The following is a 21995-nucleotide window of genomic DNA, read 5'->3' as shown; positions in this document are numbered from 1 at the left end:
TCTTTCTCTAACATAGCGCTAAGATATGAAAATGGAGAATTCTGTTAATGTTATTAACGTGTAAATATGACTATGTAAAAACTTTTTTGTTTGCTTAAGCCATATTCTGATTGGTAGTTATCCATGTCCTTAATGTTAAATAGCTGGAAGGGCTTCCCTCCGTAATTGGCCCTTAAAAGATTACAAGTCAAGCAGACTGAGGAGAGCAGTTAGATTTGAGAAAAGCGACTGAAATGCTGCCTGTTAGAATCAAAAATACACAATGCCTGCCCCTCCCCGGGATTAAACTATCAACCATTTATAGGATACCATATCTCCTCATATATGTGTGTAGTTAAGAATTCTGTGTTTGCACAGAATCTTAGAGAAAATGCCAATTAAAATGTTAAAATGACTATACAAAAAATTCCAGTTTCTAAAAAAGCCCCCTTTAAAGTAATGCCATTTAAAAAAAAAAAATCCTGTTTGCATAAAGGTCTCTTCAGGTGAAAAACAGACTGACTATACAGAGAGACAAAGAAACTGACTAGACACAAACTGTGCCTGTGTTCTCCCCCTGCCCCCAAAGATGGCAATGTTTTTCTGTGTGTGTGTGTGTGTGTGTGTGTGAAATTCAAAACTCTGGCAAGTCTTCCCTTGTATTAATATTATGGTGGTGACTCGAACTGGGTGTTACAAGTTTGTTTTAAAAGGTAGTATTAACATTTAAATTGTTACAACTCTGATTTGATGAGAATATTCCATTAAGCTGTATAGGAAGGTTCACCCCTTCTCCTGCTGCTTGTGTTTCAGTCTGTGGCTGTATTTGTAATGATTTACTCAAGAGCTTTACTTTCACAATCAGGTGAGCTGAGAGAATTAAAATAATGGAGGGTGGTGCTAAGTGTATTTTCATTGCCTCTCTCAGCAGGTCTCATTTTAAATGTCACTTGGTCTTTGCCTTTTCAGTGTAAAATCAGAGCACTTGGAACAGGGAGAGAGATGGGCTCTTTTGAAGAGCTACTCTCCGATGATGAGGCATAAATGTGATGTTCCATCTCTCTTTACAGGTTTCAGAGTAGCAACCGTGTTAGTCTGTATCCGCAAAAAGAACAGGAGTACTTGTGGCACCTTAGAGACTAACACATTTATTTGAGCATAAGCTTTCGTGGGCAACAGCCCACTTCTTCGGATGCATATAGAATGGAACGTAGCCCACGAAAGTTTATGCTCTAATAAATTTGTCTCTAAGGTGCCACAAGTATTCCTCATCTCTCTTTAGTGCAAGCTAAAGGCAGGCTAAATGCCACTTCACAGTGTCCTGACTGACCTATTCTCCCAGTAACTTGGGAATCTAAGGTGTAAAGCTGCATGATTGTGTATAGTGCATAACATGCATCTGATATCTAGCTAATTGTTTTATATTCTCTTGAAGAATGTGACACTGTTGTTTGACCTAGAATTCACCTCCATTGGTGGTGACAATGGTGTAGTCCACAGTGCAGACTTGAATTAGGCACTACTCTGTCAACAGCACTTAAAGTGGTGGTAACACAGTGATAAAAAGGCCTGAGCTCTGTGTGCAGTTTCCATCACTGGAATTACAGGGCTTACCATTCTTACTGCAAATAAGGCTTCAATGTGATCTTCACTACTGGAAACCAAAGCCTGTTGTTTGTTTTGTAGAATTTTTTTTTAATGGAGAACAGTGCTCTGGTTTTCATAACTTTTGTAACTTTCTAAGTAGGAACAAATTTATTTGGGCATAAGCTTTTGTGGGCTAAAACCCACTTCATCAGATGCTATACTGCTTACTGTATTTTTCACTCCATGTATCTGATGAAGTGGGTTTTAGCCCACGAAAGCTTATGCCCAAATAAATTTGTTAGTTTCTAGTGCCACAAGGACTCCTCGTTGTTTTTGCTGATACAGATGAACATGGCTGACACTCTGAAACCTTTCTAAGTAGGGACAGTATTTTGAGCTCATTTTTGGAAGTGAAATGATGAAATATTTAAAGACTGCTCTTGAGGGGGGAGAGTTCTCTTTTCAGCCTTGTACATATGATAAAACTGAGTGGTATGAAAAGGTTGAATTTAGTATGGTTATGTGAACTGGAAAAATTTGAGAAAAACTGAATTCTCTGTAGGTTATTTTAGTTTAGCCAAAACTTCTGTATCTGCTAGTTGGAGGAATGACATTTTCTCACAAACTTCTTTGTGAGGGAGTGAGTGCTGGTGGCTGAGGGAATGTCTTCCAGTGTTGTAGGATCTTGCTTGCTTGGCACTGGTGTCTGCTGTGGTCCCCAGTTGCTGTGAACCCACTACTTAGAATTCTGGGAAATGTTCACCCTGTGACAAGGTGCCAGGCTTCATATTGTATGACATGGGCTATGTATAATGGACTTTGAAATATATATGGGATGGACTTGAAATTTGGTACCAGAGAGAGTTTGGAAAAATTGTGAATGTTACGGCACTAACTATTTGTCCAAGGAGCTCTAAGCTGATGTTGGGGTAGTCAGCACCACTGACTAGCCTAGGAAAATTCCTAGTAAGTTTCCTGGGAAGTTCAGCAGCCCAGGAGATCCAAAAACCCTGGTTCAGATGAGGGAAACTGGATGAGCTGCTCATATGGGCTTAGAAGGTCTTGGGTGAGTTGACTGACCAGAATGCTCAACCTGAGGTTGGAAGCAACAACTTGGTCTGACCTCATGTTGCTGCCACCTACCTGCAAAAGGAATGAATGATTTTCCCCACTGGTGTTCTCTGTCTCAGCTAATTGTTACTAGATATTATACACAGAAGAACGCATGTGGTTAAGCATGCTATGTACTCTCCACAAAGTTGTAAGTGGTATGAAAAGGGAAACAAAGGCCTTGTCTAAACTGGGGACTATCCCCAGTTACAGCCATCAATGGTCAGCCTCCACTATAGTAGCGCCTGTACAAAGCCCCAGTGTAGCTAGGCAGAGCTGCCATTTGCACTATTGGAAATGCTCCCTGTTTCACGGGGAAGAGTCTAGCGTTGCCCATGACCAATTAACACTTTTTAAACACTGTACACTACATTCAAATTCTAGCCCTCCCTAGCTTTGCATAATCTTCCAATTTTTACACGTAATTATGATATGACTAGTTAAGGCTTAAATCTACAAATTTTGCAAGTGCACACAGGTTTTTATATGTATAAAAAATGGGTGTCGCTCACTACCGCTCCTGTCCGAGGAATATAACAAGTAGCGCCACAGCCGTGTGGGAGGTGGGAGGGGCGTTCTTTCCTCACTGCCCTTGTGGCACATGCGCAGATTGTGCAGTGAGGGGCTGGTAAGAGGCAAGTTGTGGTAATTATGAATGGGTTGAGGTGCTCCTGGATTCACCGGCCTAGCCTGCTTGGACTATGTTAATACGCTGTAGGCAGTTAGTGCACCAGCAGGGTCCACATGGGGCAGTTAGAGCATAGCCCATGGCTTTCCCTGCTCTCAGATAGTCACTCAACAGTCGGGAGCGGGAGGGGTGGATTTCCAAGCAGCCTCCCTAATTTTTTTCATAAACTTCCTTAAAATTCTGAGTGAGATGTTATCTTGGTAGACTAGGCGTAATTGTCAGTTTAAAACTTAGTTAAAATGTGTTAGCTTGCATTTTAAGACATGTTAGTTATTTTTTTTAGTCTAGGCTCAGCCTTAACGCAGAAGTGATACCAATGTCATTCTGTTCCTGTGCACAGGCTTCTGTTTTCTGCTTCCAGCTGCTAGGGGAGGATCCAGTAGCTCTGTGACCCCACTCACCTGTGGAAAACGTCTCTTCTTCCTGGATAACTGAGTTTTCAAGCCCTCTGTGGAACAGAGTTCTTCCTGGCAGTATCCAAAATTAAAAAACAAAGATGGAGAATAGGGCTGGGTCCTGATATAGGAGGAGATCTATGAAAAGGCACCTCTGTTGCTGAATGGTTCATTGAGTAAAAAAGCTATAATCAAGATCATGCATTACATTGCTGAAGCCAGTAGAGAAGATCATGCTGATGTTCAGCCATGCTGAAAGTAGTGCACTGGGACTTGTAGCCTTGTTGACTGTGCCTTTTATTTAAGGTAAACTGGAAGGGTCCTTTTGAGGTGAAAATCAGTCTACATACCACATTAAACTGAGGAGGTATGTGCGTTTGGAGAGAACTCCTATGTGGTTTAGTCTAAATGCACAAGTTGCACTGAGTTAACTAAAATCAGTTCCTTTAGTTAAACTTGTATAATTTTTCAGTGTAGACAAAGCCACAGTTAAATCAATGCAACCTTTTCTTAAGATATCTGTTACCAGTCTCGAAGGAGGAATTGCTAATTGTTCCGACTGGGTGTTGCTGATCATGGCACAATCTGTAAGGTCTTGTTAGATATATCTATATGATCATTATCTATATTACTTCTGGCATATCTTTTAATAGATATCTGTTTTGTCTCCTCTTTAAAACACACATGCATAAAATTGCTTTTGATAATTGTTCTGTCACCATGCTAAAAGCTATTTATTTGCAGACAATTTCCCAGCCATGTGTTTTTGTTCAGCCAGATGATTTCACTAATAAGCTGTGATAAACACTAGGCTACATCACAATAATTACTTGAGATGATTACTGTTGGAAGAGCTTAGCTGAAATTGTTAACAAGTTCTTCACCTAAACTGGGTATTCAGCATACAGAAAATTTTGTAGGGTGTAATGAACGTGTGTGTATGTGTATGTATGTATGTATGTTTATATGGGTAGTTCTTGTTTTTGTTTTTCTGGGGAAATGAGTGGATTGTTGTTAAATACAGTAGTGATGAACTGGGGAAAGATACAGAATGTAACCAGATCTGGGTCACATTTTTGACTTGATGGCAGTATAACCATGTCAGTGGCACTGGTTATAATGACTCATTTAAACACTACATTTCATTATGTTTAAAAAAAAAAAAATGGAAAGGCATGTTTCTTACTTTAGAAGATATATCTTGAGCTCTGCCTCCCCCACACGCCATCCCCCTTTGCTGTGGAGAAATATTTGGGTATTACCAACAGTGCTGCAGTTGGGACTTACATCACCCCTGGCCATCTCAACAGCACTGTATGTCAATTAAGTAAAAAGTCTGGAAATGCCTTAATAGTGATAGGATACGCGCCCATTCATTTGATTTTTTTTTTTTTTTTTTTTTTTGTCTCATTCACTCTGTACACTAGTTAGGGATGCAGGTGAATTGTATCTTGACACAAATAGGGTTGGTTGTTTTTTGTTTTTGTTTTTTAATCTACAGAGTCACCTATAATGCTGTCAGCAATGCCACTTTCTGGTGTTGGTCATGAGACTGCCTGGGCTTGCCTATGCAGTGCAGATGTACTTTATTTTAATGTATATTGCATGCATTTGCTGAAAGTTGGTTTTGTAAGTTAGTTTTTGTTGAAAATAGAAGTGCCAGGTGTCTGCAGTGAACATGTGGACATGCTTTGCTTTCCTCTGATTTACTAAGTTTAACCTTTCCACACATTAACAAGTTTAGTTGAAGATTTAGCCATATGTAGTAGATTAGAGAAATGTCAGAGCGGCCCAAGAATGTATATTCATAAAGCCGCCTCCTCCAGTGAAATTTAAATTCGATGCAAACACTTGATGCAATTTTTTCCTCATGTCGTGTACATGTGTGTTACTACATGCTTAGATATTGCTTCTGACTCTGTCTAGTCCAGTGGTCCCCAAACTCTGTGTGTGTGTGTGGGAGAAATGGAGGAACATTTGGGTGGGGGAGGGGGCGTGTGGTGGGGCCTGGGTCGGTGGGAAGGGAGTGCCAACTAGCCCTGTTCTGCCCCCAGCCCACCTTTGGCTCCAGCCTCAGCTCCACTCTAGCCCCAGCTCTGCTCCCATTCCCCCTCTGCCCCAGCTCCTCCCCCATTCCCAGTTCAGTTCCCAGCTCCACTTTCAGCCCAAGCTCCTCTGCTGAGCCAGCTATGCAGTAATGTAGGGTGAGATGGGGAGCACGGACAGATTCCATTACTGGGGAGAGGGGGTGCGACAGGAAAAGTTTGGGCACCACTGCTCCAGTCAATTACCCCGGTTTTGGCAGAGGTTGGAATTAGTGAGGAGTTAGCATTGAAGAGCTGCCAGCAGCACATCCTGCTGCCAGCACTTTGAGACCTGGATGTGGGCCTTGTTTGTAATTCCTGTGCTTCCGCCTGTTACAAGTTGAGTATTCAGTGTCTCAGGGAAGAGTCTGGCTACTAAAGTTGGAGTGCTAAATCCTTAAAGCGCGGCACACTCATCTTTTCCATCTCATTGAGCCATTTTCAACCTTGGTGCCTAAAGCTATTTAAGTGACCTGCTATTCAAAGGTGAAGTCAGTGGTTTTGTCTTGACTAGGAAAAATTGGCCAACTTTAAGTCAGACTTAGTTAATATGTGCTAGCTAATCCTGACCTAAACTTTCCTACAACTGCACTAGGAAAAAGGTTGAGGTTAGGTCAGCTTTAGTTAGCATGTATTAACTAAGCCCAACCTAATTAATCCACTTTTCCCTTAGACAAAGGCTATGGGTGGGTGACTAGATGCTCTGAAAATTAGGCCACATAATAGGTACCTAAAGTATGGTGCATTCAGGTGCTTAATATTATTCAGCTAACCTTGACCTTGGCTACACTTGCGGATTCACAGTGCTGCCGCGGCAGCGCTGTGAAGCGCAAGGGTAGTTGCGCCACCAGTGCTGCGAGAGCTCTCCCGCAGCGCTGAAAGTACTCCACCTCTCCGAGGGGAATAGCTTTACAGCGCTACTTTCGCTGCGCTCGGGGGGGGGGGGGGTTCACACCCCTGAGCGCAGCAAGTGCAGCTCTGTGAATTGCCAGTGTAGCCAAGGCCCTTGACAATTTTGTCTGTATTTGTGTTGAAGTAGTTACTGTAATGAGGGAAATCATGCATAGCCCCAAGATTATGCTATCCTTGCTAGCTGCCTTCAAACCTCAAAAGGGGAGAGAGAGATGTGGGAAGTAACCAAGCAACTTGTAGGGCATGGCTATGCTTGCAGATGTAGAGCGCTTTGAGTTAAACCAGCCTTCTTAGAGCACAGTAGGGAAAGCACTGCAATCTGTCCACACTGACAGCTTCAAACGCACTGGCGTGGCCACAATTGCAGCACTTGCAGCAGCATTGGGAGCAGTGCATTATGGGCAGCTATCCCACAGAGCACCTCTTCCCTTTCTGGCACTGTGGCTTGTGGGAAGGGGGTGAGGGGGTGTGTGGGGCATTCAGGGTCCTGTCCCAACGCACCATGATGCATTGGTTCGCATTCCAGCAATCCCTCTGCTTCCGTCCACAATTGGCACCATCTTTCAACCTTTTTTGTGCTATGCACTCTGTCTTCCCTTTCGGTCTGCGGAAATGGAGCCCGAACTGCTGAGGAATATGCTGATGAGTCTTGTCAGCACGTCACGTTTGGCAGTCGAGTTACTCTTTAAGATCCAAACTGACAGTGAGGACTCAGACAATGATATCGACTCAAGTAACGCATATGACACAAGATTGCTTGTGGCTTTCATGGACATGCTCATCACTGTGGAACGCCCCTTTTGGGCTTGGGGGAAAAAAGCACTGAGTGGTGGGATCACATTGTCATGCAAGTCTGGGATGACGAGTGGTGGCTGCAGAACTTTCGGATGAGAAAAGCCACTTTCATGGGACTGTGTGAGGAGCTTGCCCCCAGACTACAGCGTAAGGACACAAGATTGAGAGCTTCCCTGATGGTGGAGAAGCGAGTGGCTATTGCAATCTGGAAGCTGGCAACTCCAGACAGCTACCAATCGGTCGCTAACCAGTTTGGAGTGGGAAAGTCTACTGTTCAAATTGTGTTGATGTAAGTTTGCAGGGCCATTAATCGCATCCTGCTCAGAAGAACCATGACTCTGGGTAACGTGCATGACATTGTGGCTGGCTTTGCACAAATGGATTTCCCTAACAGCGGAGGGACGATAGATGGGACACATATTCCAATTCTGCCACCAGCCCACCTAGCCTCTGAGTACATTAATTGGAGGGGTATTTCTCTATGGTTCTCCAGGCGCTTGTGGATCACTGTGGGCATTTCATTGACATTAACGCAGGCTGGCCTGGAAAGGTGCATGACGCACGCATCTTTCAGAACACTGGCTTGTTCAGGAAGCTGCAATCTGGTCTTTCACAGACCAGATGATCACCGTAGGTGAAGTCAAAATGCCCATTGTGATCCTTGGAGACCCCGCTTACCCTTTAATGCCATGGCTCATGAAACCCTACACAGGGAGCCTTGACAGCAGCAAGGAGCAGTTCAACAACAGGCTGAGCCGGTGCAGAATGTGGAGTGTGCTTTTGGCCGTTTAAAGGGCCACTGGCGCTCTCTGTATGGAAAGCTGGACCTGGCCGATGACCGCATCCCCGCAGTTATATCCGCCTGCTGTACCCGCCATAACATTTGTGAAGGGAAAGGTGAAAGCTTCGCTCAGGCATGGACCTCGGAGGTTCAACACCTGGAGGCTGAATTTGAACAGCCAGAGAGCAGGACTATTAGAGGGGCCCAGCGTGGGGCTGCAAGGATTAGGGATGCCTTGAGAGAGCAGTTTGAGGCTGAAAGGCACCAGTAATGTCTGGTGCCCTGCATGGGAGTGAAGTGCAGTGGTTCCAATGTTAGTAGGAATCTGTGTTTGCTACTTATGATACACTGACTTGCAGTGCCTGTTGCTTTCCTGGGCTAAGGTATCTTTTACTTTGTGCAATAATAAAGAATGTTTTCAAAGCCAAAAAATCCATTTATTGAAAAGAAACAACTGCTTGGGAAACAGAAAGAGCAAGGGGATGGGGTGGGAAATGGTACAATTACAGATTTGCGTATGTCCTGTGATCATACTCAGCCTTCCTGTCTGGAGTGCTGTGCAATGAGTGCTGCACTTCAGGATGGCTATACTGCATGGTGATGAGGGTTGAGTGCAGTGGGTAAGGGTCGTAGTTTCCAGGGCTGAGTGGTGAAGCTACAGGTGTTGGAGGCAGCTGGTGGCGATAAGAACCCAGATGTTGGGGAAAGTGGGTTGGAGGTGACATGGGGGCACAAGGGAAATAGTTTTGGGACAAGGGGCTGCAGGGGGGCGGCAGGCGTGGTAGAGCACCTGGATCGAGTCCGCTTGGCGCTCCATGATGCTTATCAGCTGATCTGTGCTTTGCTACCGAAGCGCTGCGCTTTTCTCGGCGATCCGCATTCTGCTGGTGGATCCTCCTTTCATTCTCCCTCCACTCCCGCACTTTTAGATTCTCATTAAGTGAGTGCTGCATTACTTCATGCAGCATGTCTTCTTTGCTTCTACGTGGCCTCTTCCTGAGTCTTTGCAGCCTCTCGGCCGGTAATAACACAGACAGCTGAGATCTCAAGGTTGCATCTGTAAAGGCAAAATGCAACACTTAACATTGTTCACACCAGACAGAGCAATGATTCCCCCGTACTTAAGGAGGGCAAGCACAGTCTATAAAATAGCATAATTTGCCCGTCCCAAAGCGAGCGCACATAACCTACGGGAGCCCCAAAATGGTGAGTAAGCACAGGGTCCAGGGGGAATGATTGTTTCATGACTGTACTGTCCTCTGGGTTTCTGTGCCTTTGGGGAGAGCCAACAGCTGCAGGGGGCCCCTATACTGAATACTGTCCCCACATTTTCCACAGGAGTTTGTTCTGGAAGATATCTGGCTGCTGAGGGTGACCTGGAAAGCAAGGGAGGGTCTTCTACAATGCGGCTTCTGCCCTGGCCCATATGCAGCTTGCCTGTGTGCAGCAATGGTCCCCCCGCCCCTCATGGCACAGTGGCGTGGACATGTTAGCCTGACTGGGACAAGGACCACAGTGGCTCTCCCAAGAAACCTGCACAAGCGCGTTGCCCAAGTTCTGGATGAGACCTTTGAAGAGATCACTGAGGCCATTACTGCGATGTGAGAGAACGCATCAATGCCCTAATCCGCATCTAGGCATGCATGCAGCCCTAACCCTCCTCGCCCCAAGAGCCTGCACTGAATAATTTCCTTCCCAAAATAAAAGCTGCTTACCGGGCACTTCCTCTGGTATTTGTCCTTCCCCCCAAGCACCGGCCGCCGCAACTGGCTACCTTTCTCCTGGCTGCATGCATCTAGGGATTCCAGGGTATCTTCCTCCACCTCAGCACCCTCACTTCTGCTTTGCTGGTGCTCCTCCTCCTGCCTTGTTAAACTGGGCTCTGAAGTGTCCATGGTGGTACTCGGAGTGGAGGTGGGGTCACCCCCAAGTATTGCGTCCAGTTCTTTGTAGAAATGGCAGGTCACGGGAGCAGCACCGGAACAGCGGTTTGCCTCATGGGCTTTGCGGTAGGCATTCCGCAGCTCCTTCACTTTAACCCTGCACTGCAGTGTGTCCCGGTCACGGCCCCTTTCCATCATGTCTCTTGATTTAGTTTGGAGAAGAGAAGACTGAGAGGGGACATGATAGCAGTTTTCAGGTATCTAAAAGGGTGTCATGAGGAGGAGGGAGAGAACTTGTTCACCTTAGCCTCTAAGGATAGAACCAGAAACAATGGGTTTAAACTGCAGCAAGGGAGGTCTAGGTTGGACATTAGGAAAAAGTTCCTAACTGTCAGGGTGGTTAAACACTGGAACAAATTGCCTAGGGAGGTTGTGGAATCTCTGTCTCTGGAGATATTTAAGAGTAGGTTAGATAAATGTCTATCAGGGATGGTCTAGACAGTATTTGGTCCTGCCATGCGGGCAGGGGACTGGACTCGATGACCTCTCGAGGTCCCTTCCAGTCCTATAATCTATGATTCTATGATATCTGCCTGAAGGTACCGTAATTCCTACAGCTGGAGCGCAGCTGGGATTGGACAGCTTCCTCCCTCCCAAATGCTTATGAGGTCCAGCACCTTACCATTGCTCTATACTGGGGATCGCCTGGCCTGTGGAGGCACAGTCACCTGGAAAGATTAGTTGAGAGCCCTCCACGCCTGGCTGAGCAAACAGGAAGGAGATTTTCAAAATTCCCAGAGAATTTAAAGGGTGGGTGTGATAGTCACCTGAGGGCAGGGCAGTAGAGTTCAAACTGATGATGAGAGTGACTAGAACAGGCATCGTGGGATGCTTCTGGAGGCTGATCAGAGCGCATTAACAGACCAGGGCATCCACACTGGCGCCACAGTGCTCCAGCGGGGGTGCATCAAACGTTATTCCACTCGCCGAGGTGGAGTACCAGGAGCGCTCTAGCCGCGGAGTCAGAGCGCTTTATGTGCCTTGCCAGTGTGGACGGGTTGTGAGTTAGAGTGCACTGGGCTGCTTTAATGTGCTCTAACTCGCAAGTGTAGCCATGCCTCTAGAGTTGTCTTTAGTTCTCTTCCTGCATAATGCACAGGTCTGATGCTCTTGATGTTCCTACTGCAATGCTACATAGTGCCGCTTTTGTTGCATTGTGAACAAATGACCTGTCTCATGAAAAAAGACCATTTAATGTAGGTAACATTGGCCATCTTTCAGTGTCACTGTGTACAACTTGTAACAGGTAAATACAGTCTTATAAATGTTTGATACAGATTAATATATTTTAAGGCCAGACGGTATCATTATCATCATCTAGTCTGATCTTCTGCATAACACAGGCCATTTCACCCAGTAATTCCTGGATCAAGCCCAAATGTTACCCACAGTGTGTTAAACTGATTTGTCTGAGGAATAAGATGAATAGCCTACCATGGCTTTTAGAAGTCCTTGCTGTCTCATACTGGGAAGCATGTGTGTCTCTTTCTCTGTGTATGCACATGCTAAATAAAACCAAAACAAGCCAACGTGCTGATATAATGTTTGGCAATTGACAGGTTTTTTGGCTTCTGAAGCCCTTGGGATATATGGGTGTGTACTACAATGACTCTCTGCTAGCAATGTCTATATTTTCAGTATATAGCCAATGGTTTCTTGCAAATGTACACAGCTGCACTTTAGATCTTGTAGTATTACATTTGTGGTGGTGTTACGACCTATTTTTCAGTGTCAGGTGTGACGAAGGTTCATGGTTGGCTCCTAATCGATATCTTCATCCCAAATAATGTTTTTATTAAGTCATTCTGGTTAAAGCCAAATTAAGTTACATCGTTACCTTTTTTATTTTTAAACACTGATGTGACAGAAGAGTTCATTTTTCTATTTATATAGCTTTCCAGGTATTAGAGTTCTATTTTGCTTGTAATTCTAAATCTTAAAACTAGGCCATAAATAACAGGAAAATCCCTATGGAAAATAATGGAAATGACTTATAACTCTAGCTGAAGATAACAAAAAAGAGACCCAGGGGCTCCCATAATGTTATGTCTAAGATTTCTCTGAAAGTGAGCAATTTTAAAAATGAATTTTGGTTGAGCTTTAGCCAAGATTTCCCTGAGAATGGGCCACAGGCCTTTAAATCATTATTTCTCCCAGGAATGTCTTTCACTCAGTACAGTATTATGCTCTGATACTGTATGCCTCTATTGAATATGTTTGTCTTGTTGGTGAAAACTCTGCAGTTATAGGTCCAGATTGAAGCATGATTTCTAAGTCTCTCAGTGCGTTGCTGCTTGCTGTTTATATCACAATCTGGATTAAAACCTGCATGAACAGCTGTGCAGTTCACTCCTGTCTGTTTTTCATAGCATTATTTACAGGGCCTGATGTTTGCTAGCCTTTTTCGCTGGAGTTTGAAACTGGCTGTATTTTTCTCATTTAAATTGTCATGCTACAATTCAATATTAAACCTTTAGCCCTTTTCATTTTTTAATACATTATTTGAGATTATGGAAGGATCTTATGCCTCTGTGGTGGTAAATATCCACATTTTTAGTTCTGTTAAATAACACAGCTATGAAAAGGGTAAATACTTTTTTTTTACAACAACAAAAAAGTTGATATTTGCCTAAGGCATTGACAAACCTGTAAATCAGTCCTATAGGTACAGCATGGAACATAGGAATGCCAGTTTCCATCTACTTCCCTGCTAATGCATACTATCCAGGAAGACTGCCTCTAACTCCACCAGTTGTAGCAGTGGTTGGAGCACCAGTGTAGACAGGGCCCATGCATTCTTGCTACTATGTTGGCTAAACCTGCTTGGTATAGATGCAGTCTAAGGGGTGAGAGGTAATTCAGTCTGGATAGCCATTCAATTAATTCAAAATGACAAGTATGCCAGTGCTGGTCAAGTTGATAAGTTTTATTGGGGTGGCCAAACTGCAAGCCGCATGCAGTTTTTTTACAGTTAAAGTGCAGCTCGCAGAGCTCCCCATACCACCCCCCGCCATTCTTCGCTTACCAGATTGGGGGGAGAGGGAAACTTGGGGCTTCTGCCCTGCAGCAGGGTAGTGGGGCTAGGGGCTTCAGCCAGAGACAACTGGTGTGGGGGTGTGTGTGTGTGGAATTTAAAGGTTCACCCCCCTTAACAGCTTGAGTCACACCCCCTTCTTACCCTCAGCATTCCCTCCCTGCAGCTCCTGTGTTACAGCTGGGTCCCCCCAACCCCCGCCCCCAACTCCTTTTTGGGTCAGGACCACTACAAATTTCAGATTTAAATGGTTGAAATCATGAAATTTATGATTTTTTTAAAAATCCTATGACCGTGAAATTGACTAAAATGGACCATGAATTTGGTAGGGCCCTATCCATAACATAGCACTTCCACTGTGCTGCAGCCTGTCTATATTAGAGCCAGCTGACACTCACTCTCTCCTGAGCAGGCTGTCTAGTACCTCCCTCCAACCCTACGGCACTCAGCTACTTCAGTGTGAGCTGCTTCTGTAGCTTCACCGAGCTGGCTTGCAGATTTTCTAGGTCCTGTTCCCTTTTCCATCTACCTGCTATGGTGCTCCTATGCCTACTTGCTGCTTCCCTACTCTCACCCCCACCTACCTTAATGATGCCACATGGTCCCTCTAACCTCTACAACTTCCATTCCCTTCAGTCCTGGAGTTAAGAAAATGAATTAATGGGGTTAAATGACAATAATAATAATTAATAATGATAACATAATATCAAATATAAGAATCCAACACTATGATATCACCAAAAACATGGGATAGGTGAGGCTCTTAGCCAAGGATTGACATTTTTAAAAACCAGTAGAGGATTGGATTGAGAGATTTTTTTGCTCCGGGGTGGTTTCCCAATGGTAAGTGTCAGTGCTGCAGTAAATGCTGAAGGAATGGAGCAGAGTAAGACTGTGATATCCTCAGTTACTAAGGTCAGATTTTTACAATGTCAGAATGTTTGCTTGAGAGTGACAAGGAAACAGATAAGGCTTTGGCAGTTAACATGAGACCTAAAATGCTATCCAAAGTGTCCACTTAATTGGTTTCTCCAATTAGCACTAGAGTTTAGCTATTCTTTTACAGTCCGATGCTATATTGGTGTTAACGGCTTTGGCAGATCAGATAATTTGTTTTGCAGAAGGGAAACCAGGTACTGGTTTCTAAATTTTCCGTCCGTTTCCATGCTATGTCCTAATTTAAATTGTCTGATACCAGCCCAGCATACAGATTAAGCAAAACAAATCAGTGTTGCATATATGTGTGTTCATGTTGTGTTGACAAACCTTTTTGTCCTCTATTAATATTGAGTCAAATTTTATCTTTCTTTCATTGCTGAGTGACTGGTCTTTTAAATAGTAGAAATTTTAATTCCCGGTGCACGGTGAACTGTTGGCTAAGGCTGGGACCCAACTTTATATTGTCCTTTTAATAGTTCTCTACGTTTCTTTTTATGATTCAGAATGACCTCCTTAATCTTGACAAATTGAGACTGGAAACTAGCTATAATTGTCTAATGACTGGTATCAGTATGAATCCATAGACTCAAATATTGTCCTAATTTTCTTTCACTGATACAGAATATCAAGTAACTCCTGGGATGTTTTGAGTGGTGATGAAGGGCTATTGTAGACGAGAGTCTAGACTGTTCTAAGGATCTGTTGCACATCCCCCCACCTCCCAAAAGTAATGGGAGAGATTTGTACATTTTAAATAGACACTTTGGGATTCCTTGGAGGATTTTCAGGATATTAGTAACATGAACCTGACTAGGATTTTTTTTTAAATAACTGGGAAAGAGGTTAGCTCTTATGTCTAGCCTCTTAGCTTTATAATGTGTGTACTAAAAACCAATCTCACATATAATCATTATCTATTATAACCCTTTTTCCATATCCCACACCTCGCTGAGTGCTACTTGACGTTCTAGAGCAGTGGTGCCCGTACTTTTCCTGTTGTTCTCTCCTCTCTCCCCCCCCCCCCCAGTAATGGAATCTGTCTGCACCCCTCCATTGTAGCACAGTTGGCTCAGCAGAGGCGCTTGGGCTGAAGGTGGAGCTGGGGGCTGAACTGGAGATGAGGGCAGAACTGGCCAGCAGTTGTACCAGGGGGTGGAGTGGAGCTGTAGCTGGGGGAGGAGCTGTGGCCTGGCCCAAAGTTGGGCTGGGGCTGACCTGGGCCCCGTTGCGTGCCCCCTGCCCGCCATGGAGGCTGACACGGGCCCCCTTGTCCCCTGTGGTAGCTGAACCAGACCCTGCTGCGTGCCCCTCAAACGTTCCTACACCCCCCACCCCCGCATGGTGGCATGCCGCATGGTTTAGTGACCACTGTTCTAGAGACATATTTGAATGGATTTATAACACTGAATATAGACTCTTTCCAACTTCATATTCTGAATTGGATTTTATGAGACGCAAGAGGAGTTCTAATTACTCTGAAGAAAACTAGCTTGCTTTTCCGAATGGGCTACATTTTTTTCTAAATTACAGTGGTATAAGTTTCAAGTAACTCCATTGAAATCAAGCTAACTATTTACACCAGTGTGATTGAGATCAGAATCTGGCCCTGAATGTGCTACTGAATGATTCATTAATTTGCCAGAAGCAAGTCTTTTTTTTTTTTTTTTTTTTAAGTTGCCTTGCCACATACCCTACAGGTAATGGGTTGCCCTTCCTACTAGAAGCACATATATTCGGTGTAGCTTTGATGCTACTGTCCATTGTGTAAATCTGCTGAAACTGAACTGGAAAGCAGGAGTTACAATATTGTATTTCTTTTGAAGTGCTCTGTATCTAAAGAGTATCTGAAGAACTAAGCTTTCTGGAAAGTTCTCTGAAGCATCTGGGTTCTGCAGATGGAGAAAACTGAAGTGTATAAGAGAATCTCTGCATTGCACAAACTACATATATAAAACTGATAGAATCTGGAACATTTCAGATAGTTGGAGGAGATGGAATGTTGCTGATGTATCAAGATTCCCATCACATGATGCATTTGAGTGCTACTTTTAAAAATGTTTTCCAAATTCTTTTGTTAAGCAGACTTACATGAGTTTGTCTGAAATTTCTTTTGCCCTATTACGGGAATATGAGCTCTTTTGACTTACATACCATACATAAATATTTCATTCACACTATGGAAAATTAAACAATAGGCTATAAATATGGTTGCAATCTCAATTAAAATATAAAAAATCTCTAACATATGTTCCTTAGTGCCTGCACCCCCCCACCTCCCAAAAAACAAACAAACAAACAAAAAAAAACCCGGTGTGAATCCTTGCTATAAAAATGCTGGGTTTCAAGGTCTTCATTTCCTGATTATTTTTCATAAAAAATTATTACCTTTTCATGACTGATCTTAAACATATTTCCCTCCATGAACAATCCTTGTGCCTTGGGGTTGACTGTTTTGGATTAATAGCCACATAATTTGGTAGCATTATTTCAGTTTACAAATATTCTCATATAGTGACCATGGAAGTATTGTTCTTAAGGTTTATTGTGAAAGCACAGGATTTTTCTTTTAAATACATATTTTCAGAAATAGATGTGAGTGATGGTAGAGATTCAAGAAGAGGGAAAAAATGAATAGGGAAAAGCCCCAAGGAAACGGAAAGGCACAATTATATTTCTCATGGGGATGTGCACATTAATGTGTCTGGTGTCTCTTTGTGTAGAGTTCATTTAAAAAAAAAAAAAAAAAGGCCAAAGAATCAGTCAAGTAAACTGGGTCAGCACCCGGGACAGATACTAGGAACACGAATATTGTGTCCAAGAAATTTTGAAAAAAAAGTTTTATAGCAGTTCAAGTAAAATGTAGTTGCTTGAGGTGCCTGTACAATTTGTAAAGGAAACTATGGGCTTCCAATGGGAAGTGATGGGAAACAGTGGTTTAGAGGACAAGCATTAAAAATGGGGAATGCCAAATGTGTACTGTATATTAGCCTTGGTTTAGATTCCTTTAAAAAAAGGGAATATTTTAAACAATGAAGGCCAGATTTTTCTGGGAAAAGTTTGCATGCCCCAAATGGGAATTTGGCACACATGAGAGAAAGAAAACACTGGACTCAATTTTCAGAACCCTCAAGGACTCGCCAAAATAGACTGCAATTTTAATAAGTGACTGAGCACTAGGAAATTTGTGCTCAGCCAACTTGCATCTGGGCACTAATGCAGGTGTTGTCCGCACAAAATAGCTTTATTATTATTATTTTTAAAGCACATGTATGCCAACAGTCATGCATATGGGTACATCCACACAGGGTTTGACCTATCACAACAACTAAGCATGCATAATTCTTGGAAAGAGACAGACTGCCTCATCCCAGTGGTGCCTATTGCTGCTGTTCATTGCTTGTAGGGTGCCATCAGAGCAAGTTGAGTGCATTAAACAAGTTCCAGCCCACAAGAGCTTGCAGTCTACAAGGATCCTGTGGCTAGAAATTGTATGTCACATTGCTGCTATTGTATGAACACATTGCATTTGACTTGCGAAGTCCTCTTTCATTTTCTAACAGATATGGGTGTGGTAAGCCGTATATGTCTGTCACCTCTCGCAAGTTGATGAGTTGTACTCAGTACTCTCATCTGTCCTTGTTCCTGTTCAGGATATTATTACTGTTTCCATTGGTGATATGTGGAACCCCCCACTCCAAAGTCAGTGAAGAAGGAAAAATAAATATTAATACTAAGCTTTCGAAAATGTATCGATACATTCTTGTCAACTTTTACAATATATGTTGGCTATTATACGATTGTCATGTATATGGGCTATATTTCAAATATGTAGTTCTCATGTGTCTAGCTGTGTATTTTGTCAGTCACACTGATGCATCTGTATAAAGCTGATTGATTTGTGTGATTTGTTTTCCTTTATTCTGTTTAATTATGTCTACAAATTGTAAAAGGGCATTAAGAGGACCCCATCAACTTTAAAAACGCTTCTGTTTGAATATTTTTTACCTTCTGTTCTTAGAACTAATATCTAAGATTGTTATAATTGTAAGGGATTAGAGAAGAGATTTTTCTTCATTTGATTACATGATGTATAGTTGCTTTTCATTGGCTCCTTTTCATAGTCAGTTTCCTCTGTTTTTAAAGATCTTGCATGCAGCACCAAGAGATGGAATTTATTTATTTGGCAATACTAGGAAAATTATTGTAAAAATCAACAAGGGAGCTCAGACAGCAGATGTAGTATCTGGAACTACTTTTAAATAAATAAATAAATATATATATATAAAAACAAAGCTAACTAGATTTCTCTAGTTGACTCTGGGTCTTCAACTTTTGCAATGGGGAATGGATGATTCAGGGAATGACAGTAAATGCAATTTGTCTCCTATAAATCATGAAAATATTGAGACATGTGAAACATCTTGATTACTTTGACTTTATATTGCGTCCCTTCCCTTCAGTGTGGTGGTTTTCTGTTTTTTAAACTGGACTTTTTTCAAAGTACAGGCCTCGTTTTTTCTTGCTTCCTATAAAGCACATCACTTATCTCGGCTGCTAAATAGTATAGATTGCTACTTGCTGTGTTCTTCTTCTGTACGGGTCTTGGGTCAATCCTAATAACTGATTCAGGGTGGGCTGAACACTATTGCAGCAGGCCTTGTTTCCCAATTGAAAAGATCCCAATAAGGAGTACAGTCCTCCACAGTTCTATGCTAATCTGAAGCTAAGGGGAGCATATCTACTTGGGCATACTCCTGGAGTGTGCACTCAATTGAGAGCATGTTTCAAGTGAGGCATGTCTCTGTTTTGCAGACCAGACTACTTGGTGCGCTTGTTCCCTTTTTTGCCAATATGCAACCTGATGTTAAGTGGTGTTTGCTTGATAATCTAGTGCTACATATATTGGTGACAGCATTTTTTTGTGCTATTTACAATTAAACAAAAATTATAATTGGTTTGTCTCTCTCACTCTCTTGGTAGGCTTGGATGATTGCCTGCAGCAGTATGTCCCCAAATTTGAACGGGAGAAGATAAATGGTGAACAGCTGTTACAGATTTCCCATCAAGATCTTGAAGAGTTGGGTATCTCACGAATTGGACACCAGGAACTGGTTCTGGAGGCAGTGGATCTTCTTTGTGCACTGGTCAGTTATACAGTGAACATAGAGATGAGGCTTAAGAAACTTATTGTGTTGAAAATGAAATTGTAGAAAATTGTTTAATTCAGATCAGTGCCATCTCAGTAGTTTTTGCATCTTTTTGTCTCCTGTTAACATACTAAGTTATGGGTTGTATTTGAAGAATAAAGTTATTTGGGTGGCACGAAGGTAAAATCATGTGGTTCCTGTCACTGTACACATTACCGAGAAAATTACTGTCAAGTACAGTGCATTGGTCATAAAAAATGACATTGTGGAAATGGCAGATGTTAATAATTGTCGATACAAACTGAACTAGGCTAGCCACATCTCTTCTCCATAAACTAGCAAAACTATAGAACTCTGTACTCTTGTAGATAATTATAAAGAGGCCTTTAAAAATGATTTAAGGAATATTTTGATGATAGGAGTACAGAACAGGCGGACTAAAGTCATTGTATCTGAAATTTCAGCTGTTCCCTCCTTCCTGTTGTATAACTGTATTAATGGGTTTTAAATGTAGACCTGCTCTGGAATGAATGCATAAATTGCTGTCTGTATTGGTGGTACAGTATTAGATACAGTTTATTTAAAAGCCATGATTTGGCCACACTTTGAGTACGTGTTTGATGTAATGCTATGAGCTAAAGCCAGAAATATATACAATTACATCACTGAGAATGGTGGGAAAGAATGCTCAGCAATTCTTTTGCCATTACTGGCCTACATTCCATTCATTATGTAATGTTGGTTGCACTGAGAGTATTCTTCTTAAATGGACAGAGCTTTTACTTCATATGAAATGTGCTATTCTTGTTTCAGAAAGGTGGTACAGAGATCGTTTGTACTTGATTAAAACAAGGACAAATGGGATATCCTATAACAAAGCAACTGTGTTTCATCAAAAGAATTTATAAATGTTTTGTTCAAATACTTCAGCCAAAATATTTGTACAACAGCAAAGGCTTTTTTCCTAAATATTTTGTTTATCAATATTTTTTTAACGTTAAGTGAAGATTAATGGGAGAACTGAAACATCATTCATGCTGTGGGGGTGGAGTATAGTGTGTCAGGCAGGGGGAGAGAATCTAATGAAGTAGTAAATGTACTGTATACTGGCCTGAGTGAAATAATGGATGTGGCAGCCACCCTAAGGCATTTTTCCCCTTACTATTATAATATTAGAATAAAACAAAGCTGGATGACTGCCAGAACCTAAAGCTGTGTTTTATCTCCTACAATTTCCTCCTAATTTCCTTTGTAGACAAAAGTTTTGACCTCAGACCCATTTCTGGAAATACTTTGTGTAGTACAGCTCAAGTTAATGCATTAGACAGAGTTCATATGCTGTAACTGAAATGTCCTTGTTCTTTTTTTGGGTGGAGGGAGTTTTGGGGGGAGGTGTTCCTGTGTTTTAGCTGTGTCCTTTGTCATCTTCTTAATTTCTTTTTTGAGTTTTAGGAAAGGCGTTGTTGTATCAAATCAGCCTTAATTTTGTGCTCCAGTGTTTCTGCTTCAAGTTTAGATGTCAGTCAGCTTTTCATGACTTTGCTAGCGGTTTCACTTTTCATGTGAGGGAGAATGTCGTCTCCTCCTCCTTCCCCCTACCATCCTCAGGTCCTTCAGATACAGTTTTATGCATTAATGCATTCTGGTATTTTGTGCTGAAGTGACTGTTTTTCACTAAAATTTTAACCCCCGAATTAAAAAGCCAAAAAATAAACCATAATTTACTATTAGAAGCATACTTTTATGAAGACTTCTTCCTCTACCTCCCATGATCTACTCCTACGTGACCTGGCACATACTAAATGACTTCTCTGAGCTTATACCCCACAATGTGGCCTTGTCAGGATCTTGATGCTTTTTTGCCTTTATGAAAGATTGCCCTTTCCCCTAGTCCTGTCTAGTATGGTTCTTTTCTGGACCTCTTTCAAGAGTGTCCTCTGGTCCCACTGCATACCACAAGAACTCCTGTGAACCCAAAGAAAGAAATGTAGAGTTGCCTTTGGAGCATCTTTCTACTTAAATGGTCGCCAGATTGTCAACCTCTGAGATTTTTCTAGGGCCATCCAGCCACTGAATAAAGGAGAGTCTGTAGCTAAGATGTCATTATGGAAAGGTCATCAAAGAAAATCTAAAGGAGGACCACATTGAAGGATGAGAGCTAATGATATTAAAAGTACACTGTCAACTTGAAAATAACTTCCATCTGTAAATGTTGTCTGTTGCTGTAGTAAACCACCCCTAAGATAGTATAAGTGAAGATTAAAGTAGGTCTGTTTTTTCCTGTTTATTTACGTTGTGCATTTGACAGTTCATTGTGTGAAATCTGTTTCATGCTTTGATTGTATATCCTCCCCCTAGTCTTTTCAGAAGGGTGTTTACCAGTAACACCTGCAACAGTACTGTAACTCAGGAGACAAGACAGCAGGCAAGTGTGTGCTCTGAGGAAAGGGCAAAGGGCTCCCCTCTGAGCATGTACGTTTACTGCTCTTAAGCCTGCCTAAAATACCCTTCTCAACAGGTAGATGGGGCAGAAGAAACTTTTTTTTTTTTTTTAAAAAGCTTGGATTAAAAGGGTGCTCTGTCAGAAAATGAACTGTTAAA

General features: G+C 42.4%; 1 protein-coding gene across 2 annotated transcripts in view; it reads left to right on the top strand.

Moving 5' to 3' along the window:
- Positions 1 to 21995, top strand: part of CNKSR3 (CNKSR family member 3) — an 88658-nt gene that overhangs the window by 20539 nt on the left and 46124 nt on the right. For both annotated transcript variants that reach the window (XM_005301433.4, XM_065588848.1), the window contains exon 2: positions 19228 to 19391. In XM_005301433.4, coding sequence (XP_005301490.1) covers positions 19228 to 19391 — 164 coding nt within the window. The remainder of the gene's footprint in view (positions 1 to 19227; positions 19392 to 21995) is intronic.

Source organism: Chrysemys picta, chromosome 3 (assembly GCF_011386835.1).
Source record: "Chrysemys picta bellii isolate R12L10 chromosome 3, ASM1138683v2, whole genome shotgun sequence".
Lineage (NCBI taxonomy): Eukaryota > Metazoa > Chordata > Testudines > Emydidae > Chrysemys > Chrysemys picta.
This window is presented reverse-complemented; position numbering and strand designations above follow the sequence as displayed.